This window comes from Cryptosporidium ubiquitum (genome assembly GCF_001865345.1).
Source record: "Cryptosporidium ubiquitum isolate 39726 chromosome Unknown contig_16, whole genome shotgun sequence".
Classification (NCBI taxonomy): domain Eukaryota; phylum Apicomplexa; class Conoidasida; order Eucoccidiorida; family Cryptosporidiidae; genus Cryptosporidium; species Cryptosporidium ubiquitum.
The window spans coordinates 158,168-177,203 of record NW_021639815.1 but is presented as its reverse complement, the minus strand read 5'-3'; the positions used below and the strand labels follow the sequence as shown (position 1 = coordinate 177,203).

The following is a 19,036-nucleotide window of genomic DNA, read 5'->3' as shown; positions in this document are numbered from 1 at the left end:
TAAGCCCTAAGGTCTGGGCAGTTTAGAAACTTATAGTAATTCTACAAGACCATTTTTTTAGAAAAGTGGGAATAGGTAGCTCTCATACGAAACTTAAATTATCTTTTAATCTATTTAACAAAAATCTATTCTTTTGTTTTTACCTATTTAAAAAATGTCGATCAGGCGTGAAGAAGAGGAACGTAGGAACTATCAAAATATTAGTTCTAGAGGTAACAGAAAAGAGTTTTTGAAGAAAGATCAAGTTGAATTGGAGGGGACAGATGGGGATGAATTCAAGGATATAAACCCTGTACATGGATGTTTGGTTCCCTGCCTTAAGTGTTGTATTTACCCTTGCAGAGCTTTTTTCCTTACTGGAAAATGTATATCACAAAAAAGAAGGATGAAAAAAGTTAAATACAGCAAAAGAAAACCTAATAATAGTTATGTATACTCATATAACTCAAACGGCCAAAAACCTCAATATAATCAATTTTACAGCGCAAGTAGTAATATTGGAACAAACCAAAATTTACAAGGCTCAATAAATACTGATGGACCAACGAAAGGAAATTTAAGACACCCGTCATTGACAGGAAATTGTATTACACCTATTTGCTCGGGTTCATCCGCTTCTTTTTGCACTATTCAGGCTGAGTACCCCTCTAACAGACGTTCCGTTTTGCCTTCTTCAAGTTCTTATGGACCAAGGAGGTATGTTGAAAAAACTGATGAAATGCCAGTTTTTAATGAATCAAATAAGCTGACTTGTTACTGTTTAGGGAATAGTAATCAAGAAACGAAGTTTGAAGAAAGATGCGATGGTATTGAGTCCAATCCATTTTTAGAAACAGTAAACAATACACATCCTGAAGAAATAAGTGACAATTATCTTATCAAATATAGTCAATACCAGACAAATGAATTTGAAGATTGCTTACAGGAAAATTCGAGCAGAGAATACTTTAATGCCGGGAAATATTTTGAAGATAATTTAAAAGACAATCAAGCTCCCCTTATTGGGGGAAATTTAATTACAAAAGGTATATTTTCTTCATGTACCCCATGCGAATATAGTGATCATGTTAGCCTAAAATATAGTCAGGGGAATTGCTTTGTTGATAATTGATTATTTACATATTATAGATTATTGTAAAATGTAAAATATCATTTAAATACTAATAATATATTACAACACTTAATTATTATTTATAACATATCTTTCTTATAACTCAGACGTGTTGTAAAAAATAAGAATAAATAGAAAGATGGCAATTTGGTCCAGAATAGACAGTGTATATGCCAAATTACCAATCAATGAATGGATCAGCATTACCTGTAACAGCTGTAGGTTGTTCATGGCTATCTGGATATTCTTCAAAATTTGAAGAATCGTCATAAGAGCTAACCTTAGGAATATATGGGGGGTCAACCTTCTTTGATATCAAAGAATTAAAGTCGTAGTTATAAAACCATTTATGTAGTTTTATATCACTAACACCCCCTTTCAGATTACCATATCTCTTTGTTAAGTCTGGCGTAAGTAATCTTTTCACCAAGCTTTTACAATTTTTATCAAAATATTTAGGGAAAAAGATTTTGCCTGCTAGAATTTTTTGATAAATCCCCATGGGCTCATCATCATAAAAAGGAGGAAAACCTACGACCATTTCGTATATCAATATACCCAATGTCCACCAGTCCACTGGTTTTCCATGGCCTTTATTTAAAAGAACTTCTGGTGCAATGTATTCTGGCGTCCCACAAAGTGTAAAGGTCCTATATTCAATTGCCTTTGCAAACCCAAAATCAGTTAATTTTAAATACCCATCTTTATCAATTAGAATATTCTCTGGTTTGAGATCTCTATATATAATATTTTTCCCATGTAAATATTCAAACATTAATACAACTTGTGCAGCATAAAACCTTGAAGTTTCATTGTCAAAATGTCTACATCTTCTTAGATACGTGAAAAATTCCCCACCTATAACGAACTCCATCATAATATATAAATATCGATCGTCTTTAAAGGTTCCGTACATTCTAACTAAAAATGGGTGCTTAATTCTCGAAAGAATCGCTTTTTCATTCGTAATATGGTCCACTTGCTTTTGGCGAATAACAACACTTTTTTTGAGTCTTTTTATCGCATAAATACTATTATCTTCTTTGTACTTAGATAAAAAAACTCTTCCAAACGATCCTGTTCCTAACGTTCTAATTAGCTGAAAATCATCAATATTATATTTTATCTTCTGGTTGTTATCTGATATATCCGCATCATGCTTGCTTGTATTTGAAGCCGTAGGGTGCCGGGCGTCATTATTTTGACTATCGTGGGACTTACCATTGGTATTATAATCTAAATTCCTACCATTATCGTATGCATGATTGCTAACAGCTGTTGCATTTTTTTGGTTATTACCGGCCTCTTTTGAGGAGTGATTCTTCCCTCCAGAAACAAGTCTCTTCCAAATTCCATCCATTCGTAACAATTAGAATAATACCAAATTAAATCCCCTACGGTACTAAGCAAAAAAAATATAATCTAATTCTTGGCTGAGACCGAATTATGTGTATAGCTGTAATAATATGAGTGAAAACTTAGTCTTAGATATAATATTATAGACTAAGACATTAAATCACTATGCACACTCCGTCTATACTCACTGATTTTTCTTTTGTCATGCATGAACATATACGCTTTGAGCGCCATAATTTTTTCTATACAAATATAGAGAATTGAATTCGACTATGTTAATATTAGCATTCACCAGAAGTATTTTTAAGCTTAAATACGCTATTCAGATTAATATTTTAATTAACCGTTTATTAGCACATTTCCAACTACTTTTGAATGTATTTCCCAATCCTCACAAATACTTTATATTATTCTTTTATTATAACCTTGCAATTTCCACTCATTAAGAACGTCGTGCCGTAGTTAAGGCGGGAAAATGCCCACATGCTTTAACATGTGGGACTGTTAATATTGAAATGGACCACTAAAGGGCTGCGGAATTATAAATTTGTAATGTAGATTATTTTAATAACCTGCGGAATAATGAAAATCACGAAAAACATCACTGTAAATGTAGAAGATGGAAACACATACGTAGTTCCTGAACATTACAAGTTTATAAAAAAAGTTGGTAGTGGTGCTTATGGATGTGTAGTTTCGTTTTACGATAAATCTAAGGGCTCTTATATTGCAGTAAAAAAAATATTTGATGCATTTCAGGACCTAATTGATGCAAAGAGAATTCTGCGAGAAATTAAACTATTGAGACAACTTCATCACGAAAACATTTTGGGCATTATTGATCTTCTCCCTCCTGACTCACCAAATTTTGAAGATATTTATATTGTTACACAATTAATGGAGACAGATTTACACCGTGTGATATATAGTAAACAGACACTAACAAATGAACATATACAATATTTCATGTACCAAATTTTGAGAGGATTATCTTACTTACATAAAGTAAATATTATACATCGTGATTTGAAACCATCGAATATCCTTGTAAATTTATCATGTGATTTAAAGATTTGTGATTTTGGTTTAGCGAGGGGAAATGTTTGTGATATCGATAAAAGTAAAGATGAATTGACGGATTATGTTGTTACGAGATGGTATAGGGCCCCTGAAATAATTTTATGTGTAAATAGGTACGATAAAGCTGTGGATATATGGAGTGCAGGGTGTATTTTTGCTGAGCTAATTAAAAGAAGTGCATTATTTGCTGGTCATGATCATCTAGACCAGCTTAAAGCAATTATTTCCTGTTTAGGAACTCCGAGCAAAGACGACTTAGATTCCTGGCTTCCCTATAATGGAAGTACTGAAAACGCAAGAAAGTATTTGGATACACTTCCAAATTATAAGGGAAGGCATATTTCGACTTTGTTCCCTGGATTTGATTGTCCCGAAGCCATCGAGCTTATTGAAAAAATGCTAAGTTTTAACCCAAGAAAACGAATAACTGCAGACGAAGCACTGTCACATCCATATTTCAACGGTATCAATGTTAATTCAGAATACAACTCTCCGAAATCATCAAACATTGGGGGTGTTAAGTTTTCATCAAATTCAGGCACAACTAATTCAATAGATTGGTCCTTTGACAACTTTGAACCAACAAAAAGACTATTACAGAACAAAGTATATGAAGAAATTGCAGATTTCCATCCAGAAATTTTAATTAGAGATTTTCCATATATTCATCATTTAGGTATCAATGTCCCAAAAAAACATTTACAAATGTTAAGATCAAAGTATGCTACGCATACATTAAGAGGAAAAGACAGAATAAATACATACACGGTTGATTCTTTGATGAGCACGTCATCTTCTACATCAATTACCCCGTCCAATAGTTTTGATATTTTAGGTACGATTGATATGGTTAAAAAGTTGTCGATAGTTCATAAACAAAACAGAATGTCAAACTCTCAGCCTGCACAATTAGGATCAAATGTTTCTTTTAATGAGTATAAAAGTAGATGTGAAGAATTTTTTTTTAGTCCCTCACAAGAATCATGCTTTACGACACCAGCCTTGCAAAAAAGAACATACCCATTCATATCATGCTCCGGTAATTCAGAATCAGGTAGTGATACGAACCTTAGCTTGAAAAATATAGTTGGTGTGGAACAAAAAAATAACAAAATGACCACAGAGGATTTAAAAAGAATTTCCTACAGAAACACTGAAAACATTAGATAAGTATTCCAATATTTACTCAAATCTAGAAAGATTAAGCTTAAATTTAATGGGAGGGTGAGTATAAACAACCTTTTCCGTTAGAAATGTATTTAACAGTAAATGCAATCTTATCTAATTGAAATGAATAGCAATCTCATTGATTAAAGTGTGATTAATTTGGGCGCAATTTTCTCTAATTTTATATTTCTTGGCTTTTAGGAAAATGGAAAACAAAAATTTTATACAAAATATATTTAATTGCCCCATATGCCCATACTTTAGTAGGAATTCTGTTTCACACTCCTTTATTTCAGCATTAGATCAATGCAAGATACACCCTGCTATTTTGAGATTGGGAATGAGAATGAAAGACAGGAAAATAATTGGTACAAATATGAGAAGTAAATGCTTGTTAATTGCAATAGGGCAAATGCTTGAAGATTATTACTGCCCCCCATATAAAAGCATCGAAAAGCATCTAAAGATGGTTCTAGACACGCACATTTCATATATAACATCACAGAGACAGCACAATATTGCTATGGGGAACGTGATTAAATGGCTAAAAAAACAAGTATGTAATATCAATCCATCACTTCCTCCAAGTGAAATAATAAACCAGCTTATTTCTTGTATAAAAACTTATATTTACCAAAGAATCGTAAATGCATGTGAAAGGATTTCATACGTAGTTTCAAATAAATACATTACAGATGGTGATATAATAGTTACATATTCAAACTCTAGTTCTGTAGTTAAATCTCTGTTTAAAGCTGCAGAAATGAATAAGAACTTTCAACTAATTGTCGTAGATTCAAAGAACAACCTTGATTCGAGTAGTCAAGATATTACAAAAGAATTATCCTTAAAGGGGATCAAAATAACATATACATTACTAAATTGTTTAGCTTATCATTTAAGATATGCAACCAAAGTCATCATTGGTTCATGCGCCATCTTTTCTAACGGATATGTAATGAATCGCTCGGGATCGTCGCTTGTAGCAATGCTTGCGAAGATACATCACATTCCCGTAATGATCGTTTCGGAATCCTATAAGTTATGCGAGAAAAATTATTTTGAGCACTCAACCGTTTTTAACGAAGTCGTTGAACAAGAAATATCTAATAATTTGACACATTTTCCGGAGCATTCGAGCGAAATTTCACCTAAACCACATACAGTTGCGTTTATTCCTTGCTACGATGTAATTCCACCTAAATTCATTGATGCGATTGTTACGGAAGATGGCATTTTTTCAGCTGAATCATTCTCGATAAAAAACAGGATCACAAATTAGAATAGTAACCTAATATAAAATGATATTGTTAGTGAACGTGGAATAAATAAATCTCTTTATATCACATAAATAGGACTTTTTCCCAAAGAATGGAGTGGCGCGGGCGCCAGATAACTTTTAGACAGCATAATGTATTGTCAACTTCGAAGTTTTTTTATTCTTATTCAATTATTGCTAAGTTTAATTGATCCAATATACCATTATATCTCATAGGAAATATGAGGCCTTATAATTGATTCGTAAGTTTGCCATAACTTGGGAACTGACTATACCTGTATTATGAATGAAATTTACCATGCTGATGCGAATTATAAATGCAATGATGTATTTGGTTTCCGTGTTTCTGAAATATTATATTTTTGAAGACACATCAAATATCTGAGCTTAGATTACTTCTATCTAAGGTATTTAGTTTCAATTCACCTTTGTATTCGCATTTTTAGTATTGGAACTTACGTGATGATTGACAAAAATTCGTGGATTTAAATGACGATTTTTTTTGTCGCCCCAGTCTGAAAATTCCATCTTAACAGATTGAATTGATAAATTTCATTCCCCAATTGCAGGTAATTCAGAACTCCTAGTTTTAAGTATTTGAAAATATTAATACAAAATATTAATACGATAGTTTTTAGTTTAAATATTTCTTCAAGGTTTAATTTTCTTTTGATAAGTGATATGTTGACTGATTTATCTAATAGATATCTTTATAAATACCCATGTGCAAAAGGAACTGCTATTAATGTCATTCGTGAAGTTGGATCAAGTTTAGAAATTGATCTTGAAGATGGAGATATTAAAGAAAAAATGGATTCTATCGATTCAACTAATAGAATTATCTCCTGTAGTTTAATACTACTGCTTATAGCCTTTGAAAATGAAAGAAATCTGAAGAAAAAATTATTGAATTTTCTAAGAAACTTTATGCAAGAATCGAAGGCAATATGGCCAAATATTTCGGATTATACTCAATTTGTTTATAAAAGTTTCAACAATTTAGTCAATTTCGTAGTGGAAAATATGGTTAAAGATATTAAAAAATTTTTTTTTAGTGATGAATTGGACTTAGTTAGCATCCAAAAAAATCAATTATTAATTGAGAAATACACAAGCGCAGTTCAATTCGTCCTTAACAACCTATTTGAGATGTTGCTTTCATCTGCAGGAGTTAACAACAGACTGACAATGCGCTCGGATTATGTGTTGCCAATATTATTTGAAGGAATATGTCATTTAGACTCGGAATTCAAAAGAATATTAATTTATATACTTCATATTCAAACTTCAGATTTCAATAATCAAATAAAACTCTTGATCAATGAAACCAATATGAAAAGAACGATAAATTGTTGTGTTGAAATTGATCAGCAATTACTACTATGCATAATTTCTATTTTAAACCGAATTTCCAGTATCGTAATATGCTGTAGTAATTCATTTAGTAGTTTAATCAATTATATAAGAATTCTTTTTAAAACCAATATTTTAGATGAGCTTGAACCTGGGAAAGTTCCAAAAAAAGTAATTCATACTATTTTTTTCAGAATATTGTGTTCAAATACACTTGAAAAGTTTAACAAAGATTTAATAACGTCAATTGGAATGTTCTCGTCATTATTATATATTAGTGAGCAAATTACTCAAGAGGGAAGTACAACAAATGATTTATATTTGAATAAGATGAATAAAATTGTGGAAAATGTTCAAGAACATGTTGAAAAATGGGAATTTTCCAATGTTTGTCAAATAGCATTTTATAGAGGATTAACTGTCTACTGCTCAATGATAAATGATATTGAAAGACTTAATAATCAGATTTGTGATTATAAAATATTTAAAATATCATTTCGTGTACTCGCATATTTAATAAATAATTGTAAGTCAGAGGAAGACTCAGCATATGGATTACAATCACTTCTCATTTGGATTTCAAGATTTAAATCTGAAATTTCAAACTCAAATAAAATCTTGATAAAAACGTCCATTCCCTGTTTTAATTTAATAACCATTTCAGATATTCTTTTTTCATTTTTAGATCAGCCAATTATTTACTGTTCTAAATTGGCTAGTCAAATTTTGGAGGAATTTGTTGACTATTTATTAGTTTTAGATTCGATTTTTGAAAGAGAAACAATTGAGGAAATAAATTTGGATCCATTGAATTGGTTTATGAACTTTTTATTTAATAATAATTCGAATAATAGCAAATTTCAACTTTTATCATTATATATACTTTTTAATGGAATATTGAATCATTCAAAAAGTGGCAAATTCAAAGAACAATCTTACAAATTAAACAAAGTTATAAATTTAAGCTTAGACCGTCTAGAATTTTCTAAATTAGATGGTGATTTTATGGAAATTCAGCTTATATACTATTTGGCATATTCACTTTCAATAAATAATATATCTTCTTCATCACATAATTTAATTTTGGCTTGGTTCAACCTTAGAAGGGTTTTACTGGAAGAAAAAAATACCAATGAATCAAAAGATAACCTATTTTTGGACTTTATCTTCTTTTTCTCAATTCAAATCATCAAAAGAGATATTGTTAATGGTCATTTTGATAAAAAAGAAGTAATAAATTCCGAAGGGAAGTCGAATATGTTCTCTAAATTGCTGCAAATTTTAAAAAAAGCGGATAGAAAGTACTATTACGAAAAACTACCTCTAATATTCGATAGTTTTTTTGAAGGGATCTCTAATATAGACCATTCATATTGCATGGGACTTAACTTTATTCAGATACAAATACTGGTAGATCTGAAAAGAAACGGATTTCTATTTTGGGAAGATGAGTTGGAAGTTGGAGATCATTTAATTAACAGTTTGAGTTTGTTAGTTATATTTAATAACTCCACAAAAACCCCAAATTGCAGAATTCATGGTAGTTACCTAATTAAGTCTCTAACTTCAAACGATTCCATTTCTTTATCTCATATTTTAGAGCTATTATCGCTTTCGATAAAATCTTCAGAAATAAAAAAGTTTTCATCTGTAAGTAAGTATTTATTACACGAAATGGAATGTCTATACATTATTATTTGCAATGTCAAGCCATTAAATATTTGCTCGGGGGTACTTTCACGTACCATTTCAATTTTTGGGCAATTTTTTGTGTTAATTAAGAAAATATTACTGAGAAAGGATATTTCTCTTGTTTTTAAAGATAAATACAGTGCATGGATAAGTAAAATATTTAATTACTTACGAACTTCTATTGGGCTTCAGGTTTCTAGTGATAAAGTCGGTTTATATTTACCTATATTTCGCATTTTTTTAGAAACTTTTTACTGTGAAGATTTAAATGGAAATTTATTTGAACATAATTTGAATTTAAAAAAAAACATTTTTAAATCAGTAATGCTGAGTTTACATTCTCAATTATTCTCACCATCAAATGAATGCAGGAATTTAGTCTCTGATTTATTGTTTTTTAATCCAAAATTTGATTTAATACTTGATGAGTTTCATTCCGATATTATTGAGACTCGAAACCTGCACTCTTTTAATCCTGCTTTAATGATAATAAAAAAATTATTTAAAAAAATTCGTCCGAGAGAGTATTTTGCTTCCAATATTTTATTTTACTACTATCTGAGAAAAATATATAATAACCTAGAAGATCAGAGAGAAAGTTTAATCATACTATTTAAAAGTTTATTCAACCTTCTAAACTTTGAAATTAACGAAAAATTGGACAATATATACTTTTTGATTAGTGAGATAATATTTTGGGAGTTAATTAGAAGGATCCAAGATTTCTGCTCCAGTGATTTAGATGTTAATATATTGATATTTGGAAGTAACAATATTCCATTACAAAGTGTTATAAATCTACTTGGAATATCTTTTATTACGGAGTTTATATATAATTCGGCAAATAATTATAAACCATTATGTGATAATTCCCTAAAAATCGTTTATTTGTCTACCCTATTGTTATTTATTTTATCCGACTCTAAAATGGTTAAAAGCTATTTAAATAAATTTTATAGTGAATCAAATGAGAAAATAAATTTCTCAGATGGACAATTTGATAAAGAGTCTTTAAATTACAACTCTTCAAGAATTATTGATGAAGTTTCTAACTTAATGAAAACCATTTTATCAAGAATTGGTGTTAGTTCAATTTTTTACACTTCGCATAAACAATTAAGTTTAATTCCTGGCTATTTTAAAACGTTTAATTTATACTTAAATTCATTTATAGAGCATCTGAATATCGTATTTATCTCTAAAATAAACTATAACTTTATTTATAAGTTGTGCATAATTTATATTAATTTGATATTTAAATGCGAACATCCAGGTGATTCTGAAAATTTATTAGAGATATTTTCCGCAATACTGAATACAGCTAACTTAAACTTACGTGAATCCCGTCTTGAAAAGCAATCAGAAACCAGGATTTGTAATTTACCTTCAACGAAAATAGGAATATCACTTAATATTGAAACTGCCCAAACTTTCAATGATTTTATTTTAAATAAATCACATTATAATCCGAATATATCAAAAACTTCAAACTCAGCAGATAGCAAGAGTCTCCCGACCAAAAAACTATCAGATGAGTTACCAAAAAATCTGCTTTTGCATATTATTTATTCACTCTTACCATTGGATGGCCCCAAAGCTGAATACAATATAATGGAGTTTATCGATCAGGGTATTGGCGATTTTATTGTAGATTACGAACAAATTGACAATATTTTTTTTCAGTTTTTAGAGGGTAACACAAAGTATAGACGCGATAACAGTGAATTTATTGCAAGTTCTTCATCTGATATCGATACCCTATTTTCATTTGGCAGAAATTCAACTAGAAATCTAGGAAAATTATATATTCCTTCTCCTAAAAGGAAGTCAAATAATCTTTGTAAAACGATTAATATTCTGGTATCAATTATGATCAAGGACTCAAAATTTCACAAATCAATTAAATATGTGATTAAATTACTAATAATAGCTAGTTTAAATATTAAAATATTTCATGGAGTTATAAATAAAATAGATTATGACCCTGATGACATTATATTTCAGTATTATACATGTATTATTCATTCCAATCATATTCTGGCAGCACTAATTTCTAAATCAAAAAGTGGTGGTGGAGGAAATAATCTTTACGAAATTTTTGATTTGGGTTTGCTCATTGGGTCTTTATTTTCAGCATTAAATAATATCAAAATGTATGATTTCAAAGTTAAAGACGAAAATGGATTTAATTTATGTAACTCCTCTCTAAACTTAATGTCTGCGCTTTTAAAAAGGTTTAGCTTTAAAGCAAATGGAATAGAAAGTAATATTGAATATATTAGTAAAATGAATAATCAATTCAAAATTTTAAATAGTGAATTCACAATTTCTACTGAACACGATCAGTTGTCCATTTTCTTTAATAATGTATTCAAAGATGTCTTATCAATCACCTTAAATAAGAAATTTAATTCAAACTATCTTTATTCTTTGATCTCTGACATGAATATTTCTACTCGTTTTTCACTTAAATCCATTAAAAAAATTTCAGTAATATTCGAGCAATGTATTATTGACATTTTACTAAATTCTACTGATTCACAGTTTCAAGGAATGATTTTACTCTTACTTACTGAATTATGTATATCATGGTCAGATTGCTCCTATGAATTGGCAATTTGCATAATTAAATCAATTTACTCAGATTCATATTTTGTCAGAATGCATTCTTCAAAGTTGTTAGGAGAAATTACTTTGAGAACATTAAGTATCACTGATTGGAATTTAAACCAACAGAGTAAAATTTTAAATACAAATTTAGATCAATCCCTATTTGAGATATTAATCAATATTTCAAACAGTAAATATTCTAAATTATTTTCTTTACTAAATCTAATTTTTCAATCTATAAAATTTTCAATTCATAATTCTGATATAAATAAATATAATTTAATTCATGGAGTACTGAGTTTAGGAATTGAGCTGTTAAAAAAAATCAAAAAAAAATCCAGTTTGGCTTCTTTTGAAATTGAAAGCTGTTCAATTTACGAGAGTTTATTGGTTTTAGTTGGAGATGGATTCAAAAATTCTTTTAAACACTCATTATTAAGAATAACATCATTGAAACTAATTAGTTTGCTACTTGAACTCGAATTCCCTGTAAATGAAAAGTTTAAGTGCTTAGAAAATCTTATTTATTATTGGAAAAATGATAAGTCAATATCAAATATTTCTTATTTGAAATTTCATAATTTAAAAGAACCATTTATATCCATTAGGCAACCAAAGAGTTTTGCCAATGAAAACCTCTCTGAACCTATATATTTAATTAAAACAATTGTAGTTAACGCTTTCAAGTATATTGATTCTGAGGAATTGAACTCTTTGATTTGCTTATCTCCAACTTCAGAGAAAATTATTCATCCGAAAATTTTATTTGAATTCTATTCATCAATAACTGATATTATATATAATTTACCAGAAGTAAATGAACATAATTTCGTTCATGCATTCTTTACTTCAATTAATAACCATTTAAAAACCATAAGATATCTATTTTTGTTGAATAATGAAACACAAACAATTAACGTGAAAATAACAAATAGAAAAAAAACAATACTAATAGATTTAGTTAAAGTACTGATTGGATGTTTATCTTTTATTGGTTTTAACAAGAACTTATCTCATGCCTTTTTGAATAACAAACAATCTTGCTCAATTTTAGAGTCTGTTCTTGAGCTAATAACTTTTAATCAGGAGCTTTCAGAATATAGAAGCTATGAAAGTTTAGTTACGAATATAAAGAACATAACTGATTTTAATTTTATAAATAAAATTAATAATTTCTATATAGAAAATCAAACATCAATGTTGGAGCTTTCGATTTTTTTTGTAAGGTTTTATAAAAATATGGTTAAGCATTACAGTATTCCACATATTATCATATTTGAACTTGAAAAAATAGTTTTTGACAATGCCTTAAAGGTGGTTTACAAAAATGTGTATGATCAGCCTCAAACAACGCTTGAAAAAAAATACTTGATATGCAAAATCATACAGATTATTTTTGAATCTCTGGAAATTGAGCTCTTTTCAGAGTCAAAAATGGAAAAAAATGATAGAATTAAAAAACTAACGTATGCAAAAATTGATATCAATGATACTAATAAAAGTAATATTCTTTCTTTATTATGTTTAAATCACGATTATTGGTACAACTTGATGATTTGTTTAGTTTATCTTATGACTGATGAAGCTTTTCAAATTGAGAATACAACCACTTCTATTTTCAAGTCGTTTGAACACGTTATTAGATATTTCTGCAATAATTTTCTGCAAACAAATGGAATTCTTTGCGACTGCAAATTAAACTATTTAGGCAACTACAGCAATATAATCGAAGAAATTATTTTACTTAATGACCAAGACTCTTGTTTATTTTCAGTATTAATTTTAGATGCAATATTTTCAAATATAGAGAGTATAAAAAGTAAAAATAGCTCAGTACTTTTCCCAATGGAAATTGATAACATATGTAATGAATATTTAAATATTTCCCAGATAGCAACTAATCAAATTTTTATGTACCTTGCCAAAATGAATCAAATCACCTTACATCTCGATAAAATTTCTAAAATTGAAAGCTATTTTAAACTTTGGGAAGAACAAGTAAAAAATGAATTTAATCTATTTGAAAGAGTTTATAATTGTATTAGAGATTGTCCAAAAGAACTATTATGTATTGAACTTTTTGGAAGCATTTTAATTGATGAAATAAAGATTTTATTTTTTATATTATCAATTAAAAAGCTGAGTATAATTATTAGATATAAAAATGCTAATAACGGGGGAAAAATATTTGAAAATAGCACTTTTGATATCAGTTTATTTGAAGAATATATTGATTTTTTGTTATCAAATGTTCATGAAAAAAAAATTGAGCATTCGTTAACCATCATTTGAAAGATTTTGCGGGAAATTTGGCTGATTAAGTAATATTGTGATTTATATAATTATAGCTTTTACTAGCAATGGATGATTTTGAAGTTTTTGAAAATAATGAATACTATTCCAGTATTGAGGATTCGAGTTTTCAAGATTTTTTTGAATATTTGAAAAATAATCCAAAACAGAACTTCATTAAATATACTGAAAATATTTGTATTGCAAAGTTTGGTAAGGGAAAAAATGAGCATATATTAGATATCCCACGTCTTAAGTGGATGATACTACTTAATATTATCCCTGTTGATTTTTTTTCACTTTCTATTCATGACTGCTACAATAAAATTTATGAGTTGTTGAATACTGAAAGAAATAATTATTTCCGTTCTTTTAACAAAAATAAATTAGATATCAGTAAACTAACTTCAATGGACCCTTTAAAGTTTCATCCTTTATCTCAAATTGATAATAACCCATGGAATGAACAACACAAGAATGGTGAATTATTGGACGAAATTTGGAAAGATGTTACCAGAACATATTCCGAACGACAACTTTTTTCTAATTTAAATACAAGGCAACTGCTACAAAGAATATTGTTTACTTGGACACGTGAGAATCCTCAATTTGGATATAAACAGGGAATGAATGAAATTGCTGCAATTCTTTTCCTGATAAATTATAGTCAGAAAATTATTGATATTAATTGTGCCAATTCAAATGATATTGAACCCAAAAAAAATGAATACAAAGGAAATAATAACTTGAGTCTAGAACGCATTTTTAGTCGAGATTCAATAGAAGCAGATACTTATATTATGTTTAATTCTATTATGAATTTTTTTGGTCTAAAATACATGTTTCAATCCACCTTCAATGAATGCAATACAAACGACAGTAATTCATTAAATGATGATTCAAATAAACCTCCAATAGTACATAAATGTATAAATATCTATGGTATTTTAGAGAAGGTTGATTATGATTTGTTTAATCATCTTTATAAAGAGCATGAGATTGAACCCCAACTTATCTTTTTAAGATGGATTAGACTTTTATTTTCCAGAGAGTTTTCTGATTTAAATAATTCAATTATAATTTGGGAATATATCTTTTGTGATGCGCTCCAAAATAGAACATTAACAGGCCATGAAGATTTAATAGATAAATCTATGGAGAAGGGGAAAAATTGGAGCAAAGAAGTTTGCGATGCAGTTGAATCGTCATTGCCAATAGTAAATTATATTGCTGTTTCAATACTACTTGCACGAAAAAAGTTAATAATAAATTCGGATTTTAACCACACATTGAAATCGATACTTAGTCAATCAAACTTATCTATCAGTCCACTTGAGATATTATCAAATGCAAAATCATTATGCTATGGTGTTGTTGAAGATGAGTGCTCGAAGTCACCAAAATTAACAAGCAACTTAGTTTCTAAAGATACAGCTCACAAAAAAGTACTTTTATCAAATCAAAGAAACAATTTCTTTGAGCACAGAGACATCCATTATTCTCAAATAAGGTATAACCCAAATTGTGAGTCAGAATTAAATCTAAATGCGCCTAAACTTAATGAAAGCTTATTAGAAATAACTAAGAATCTTCACATAAGTGCAAAGAATATTAACGACATTGAGCAACTTAAATGCAATATAGTTAGTTCATGTAAGGAATTACTTAGAATTTGTAGAATCCTACAAGAAAAAAATATTTAATTATAAAACAATTTTTTTACTTTTTTTCCCCTTTATTAAAAATTACCAAAAATAATAGCGGCAAAAAAAGTATCTTTACCTTGAATTACATGAACTTTGAATAGATTTGAACAATGGGGCAGAATGATTGCTAATTATTGCATATCCGTAGTTCTTTATATATTTCTATACCTTGTTGACAAAACTGAAGCTTCTGTATCAGATATACCATGGTCAGTTGGCACCCCTCATATCTTATCTAGCCTTGAGAAGGCACAACAAGTTATTGAGGATTCTAGAGTAACCAGTCTAGAAGAATTTGTTGTTGAAAACTGCGGGAATTTCGATCAACTTCGAGAAAGTGATTCATCATATAAAAAGGAAATGTGGAAGTGGTTCAAATCGTGGCATTCCGATTATAGTGTCTTAGCAGGAATCATTTTTGAAAATGTGATTATTGCAGATTCTAACAAAACTGAAATAGACATAAAACCATTGTTATCAAGTTATTTAGATACATTGGTTTGGAGAGAAATTACCAGCTGTTTGATATTTGGTGTTTCAATTTTTACCTTTATTGTTGTCTCTCTTGGGTTTGTATTGTGCAGAATATTGAACGACAGAGTTGTTTCATTTGAAGAAACATCTAACGGATTATGGAAAGTAAAACTGAGCATATATATATTAACTATCTTACTATGTGTATTATGTGTGATTTATGTTGCTCTTTCTGTTGTGATTATCATTAACTTTATTAGCTTTTCAAATTCATTTTCAACGTCAGTTTGTTGGTTTGCAATAGGAGCAGATGCATTTTCTAATGGTAACATCAATATTAACAAAACATCTGGTTCATTTAGTATTACGGAAACATCTTTAAAAACAAATACAACTGTTCCTTTTATTGGGTCTCTACCACTTTACGGTCTTTTTCAGGAATTGGGCTCAGTCGAAGTATTAATTAATTTACTTAATGATATACTTAGTTATATCAATAATGCAGGGTTTCCAACTGTACTTAGTAAACGGTTAACTGAATTTGTAGATGTTTTTACAAATGCATCAGTAATTAATCCTATTGGTACAGATTGGTATATTCCTGCCAAAGATTCACTTAAAGATTCAGTATTGAATGCTGCAAATTCGTTTTTACCAGTAAATGACACTTTGTACAATTCAATGTATCCAGTTTTAGAAAAAATTGTTTTTCTTTCAAATTCAATTGATATTTCAACAATGACTTTTAGTGTTGATGAATATTTTGAAATTTTCCAGAAATTCATTTCATATATATTGTTATTTTTAAACGTTTCTAGAACCACAAGCAACATTGTTTTTGGATTAACTACAGCATTATGTGCATTGTCTATGATTATTGGAATTATTTCTATAATTTTTTCGATTCTTCACATAAAACTATTTTTGTCCGGAAAAAGTCATATTGGGTTTTTTCAAAGTAGGTCAGCGTTGGTCGCTGCTGCATTCATATTAATGGGATTATCCACGATTGCTTCATTCGTTTCATACACTCTAACAGTTGCAGGAACTGTCGGAAAAGATTATTGTGGTTGGATAGTTGATGATTTATTCAGTCCCACAGGGATGAATTGGATTTCGACGGTAAGTCCTCAATTAGGGATGATTATGAGTGTATGTATGTATCCTCTGGCATCATATATCAAGATTAAAGACGTTGAAAAAAGAGATCTAGTAGATAAGGATTATATATTGGATAAAATAAGAGTTTTAGAATCCCAGGGAATTAAAAATCATATATATTTAGATTTATATAAGAAACTTCAAAGTAATAAATTCCAAGATAGAGAAAATGTTAATAACTTAATTTTCAACTCCTCTTATAAAAAATTTGAAATTTTATCGGATCATATTAATAATTTCTATACCAATCGCAGTTTAAAAAATGAATTAAAATTTGAAAATTTGAACATGAAAAATAGGGGAATGAATGAAGATGGCATAATTTCGGATTTGTTTTTGGCTAATAATAACAAATTAAATTTAAAAAGTAGCTCAAATGATATTTTGCTTGCAGAAAGGTTTGGCAATCAAGAAGTTGTTGGCTTGTTGGATGATGCACCAATAGAAAGCAGTTTGGCATATTTGCTGGTTAATTTATTACCAAATAATTTTGTTGATGCCCTTTCAAAAATTGTTTCTGATTTTTTAAATATAATTACTACTGGCCAAACGATAGCAGAGCAGTGCTTTAATTATATCAACGTAACTGACTACATTCAATATTCTCTAATGTACTTCCCAGACGTAGAGAAGTCCTCTGCAGATAATCAAGATGTTCCTGTATTAGTCTTAATAACTCAAAGCTACAGAGAAGAAAATTGGTTAACGAAGAGTTCAATATTTGGCTATAACACTTATACAGCCTTATGTAGCAGTCCAAACGCTGATGTTTCGGCTCTAATGATTTCTCAATCATTACCCTTTAAGATCCCAGGTTTAGAAGTCCTTCAATCAATCATTTATCCATATAAAATCGAATACTTGACAGATTCTTTGAGAAAATTGCTCGAAGAACAAGATAATTATATGAATAACCCTACTTCGACATTTTCATTCTTTATTGAAAATATCTTCGAACCAACATCACCTATTTTGCTCGGAAGCTCAAACTCAGGAGAAGATTTAATAATCTCAGAAAATACAGATATAGATAAGCTGGAAATTGATAAATATCATCAATATAATAAATATTTTGTGGACTACCCAATTTCAAGTTTTAAAAGTACGCTTGAATGGGTAAAAAAATTAATGAAATTATACAATTACGATTTTTTTTGCCATCCGTTCTCATGGCTAGATATTGATAATATAAAGGCAAACCCCAATTCCGGAAACAACAGTCTATATATCAAACATTATAATAATGCATGCAACTATGTTGAATTTCAGGAATACATTACTAGTATAAGTTACGACTATATAATAAACCCAACTATCATTGCACATAGTGAAGTTAACAGATTAAATTTAATTCTTAATGATAGAATAAGGAAAATGTTCGGGAGCGCAATAATTTTAGCTAGTATCAAAACTGAGGCTCATAATTGTGGTCAGGTCTCAGTTGACTTTACTGATGGAATTGTTACATTTTGTGGAATGGTTGGCAAAACAAAAGACACCCTTATTGTTATCTTAAATATTGCTACATTTATAGGCTTTGCAATTAGTATTATAATCGGGATAATATGGTTAATTTCATTAAGATATGAATCAAGGATTGCAGACTCAATTATGGAAATGGAACAGTCCAGCAACGAATCAGTGGGTAATTTAGGGCAAGACGAAGGTGTTGATGTTAAAGTTAATGATGCAAATGTTAATCATTGAAGAGAAAAATTAATTGATAGAAACTTAATGAAATTAGCTATTGAATTC

General features: G+C 29.2%; 7 protein-coding genes across 7 annotated transcripts; 6 read left to right on the top strand and 1 right to left on the bottom strand.

The window, feature by feature from the left end:
• Positions 1-154: 154 nt before the first annotated feature.
• On the top strand, positions 155-1,111 carry cubi_01116 (uncharacterized protein; the record flags this gene model as incomplete). Its single annotated transcript, XM_029018128.1, has 1 exon — positions 155-1,111. The coding sequence occupies one exon, from the start codon at positions 155-157 to the stop codon at positions 1,109-1,111; it is 957 nt and encodes a 318-aa protein (XP_028875465.1).
• Positions 1,112-1,289: 178 nt separating this feature from the next.
• On the bottom strand, positions 1,290-2,471 carry cubi_01115 (cAMP-catalytic domain-containing protein; the record flags this gene model as incomplete). Its single annotated transcript, XM_029018127.1, has 1 exon — positions 1,290-2,471. One exon carries the CDS (start codon positions 2,469-2,471, stop codon positions 1,290-1,292), a length of 1,182 nt encoding a protein of 393 aa, XP_028875464.1.
• A 578-nt stretch (positions 2,472-3,049) lies between these two features.
• On the top strand, positions 3,050-4,717 carry cubi_01114 (uncharacterized protein; the record flags this gene model as incomplete). The annotated part of the gene is made up of 1 exon (XM_029018126.1): positions 3,050-4,717. One exon carries the CDS (start codon positions 3,050-3,052, stop codon positions 4,715-4,717), a length of 1,668 nt encoding a protein of 555 aa, XP_028875463.1.
• Positions 4,718-4,919: 202 nt separating this feature from the next.
• Positions 4,920-5,996, top strand: cubi_01113 (uncharacterized protein; the record flags this gene model as incomplete). The annotated part of the gene is made up of 1 exon (XM_029018125.1): positions 4,920-5,996. One exon carries the CDS (start codon positions 4,920-4,922, stop codon positions 5,994-5,996), a length of 1,077 nt encoding a protein of 358 aa, XP_028875462.1.
• A 678-nt stretch (positions 5,997-6,674) lies between these two features.
• On the top strand, positions 6,675-13,940 carry cubi_01112 (uncharacterized protein; the record flags this gene model as incomplete). Its single annotated transcript, XM_029018124.1, has 1 exon — positions 6,675-13,940. One exon carries the CDS (start codon positions 6,675-6,677, stop codon positions 13,938-13,940), a length of 7,266 nt encoding a protein of 2,421 aa, XP_028875461.1.
• A 68-nt stretch (positions 13,941-14,008) lies between these two features.
• On the top strand, positions 14,009-15,643 carry cubi_01111 (TBC domain-containing protein; the record flags this gene model as incomplete). The annotated part of the gene is made up of 1 exon (XM_029018123.1): positions 14,009-15,643. The coding sequence occupies one exon, from the start codon at positions 14,009-14,011 to the stop codon at positions 15,641-15,643; it is 1,635 nt and encodes a 544-aa protein (XP_028875460.1).
• A 123-nt stretch (positions 15,644-15,766) lies between these two features.
• cubi_01110 (uncharacterized protein) lies at positions 15,767-18,988 on the top strand (the record flags this gene model as incomplete). The annotated part of the gene is made up of 1 exon (XM_029018122.1): positions 15,767-18,988. The coding sequence occupies one exon, from the start codon at positions 15,767-15,769 to the stop codon at positions 18,986-18,988; it is 3,222 nt and encodes a 1,073-aa protein (XP_028875459.1).
• Positions 18,989-19,036: the final 48 nt, after the last annotated feature.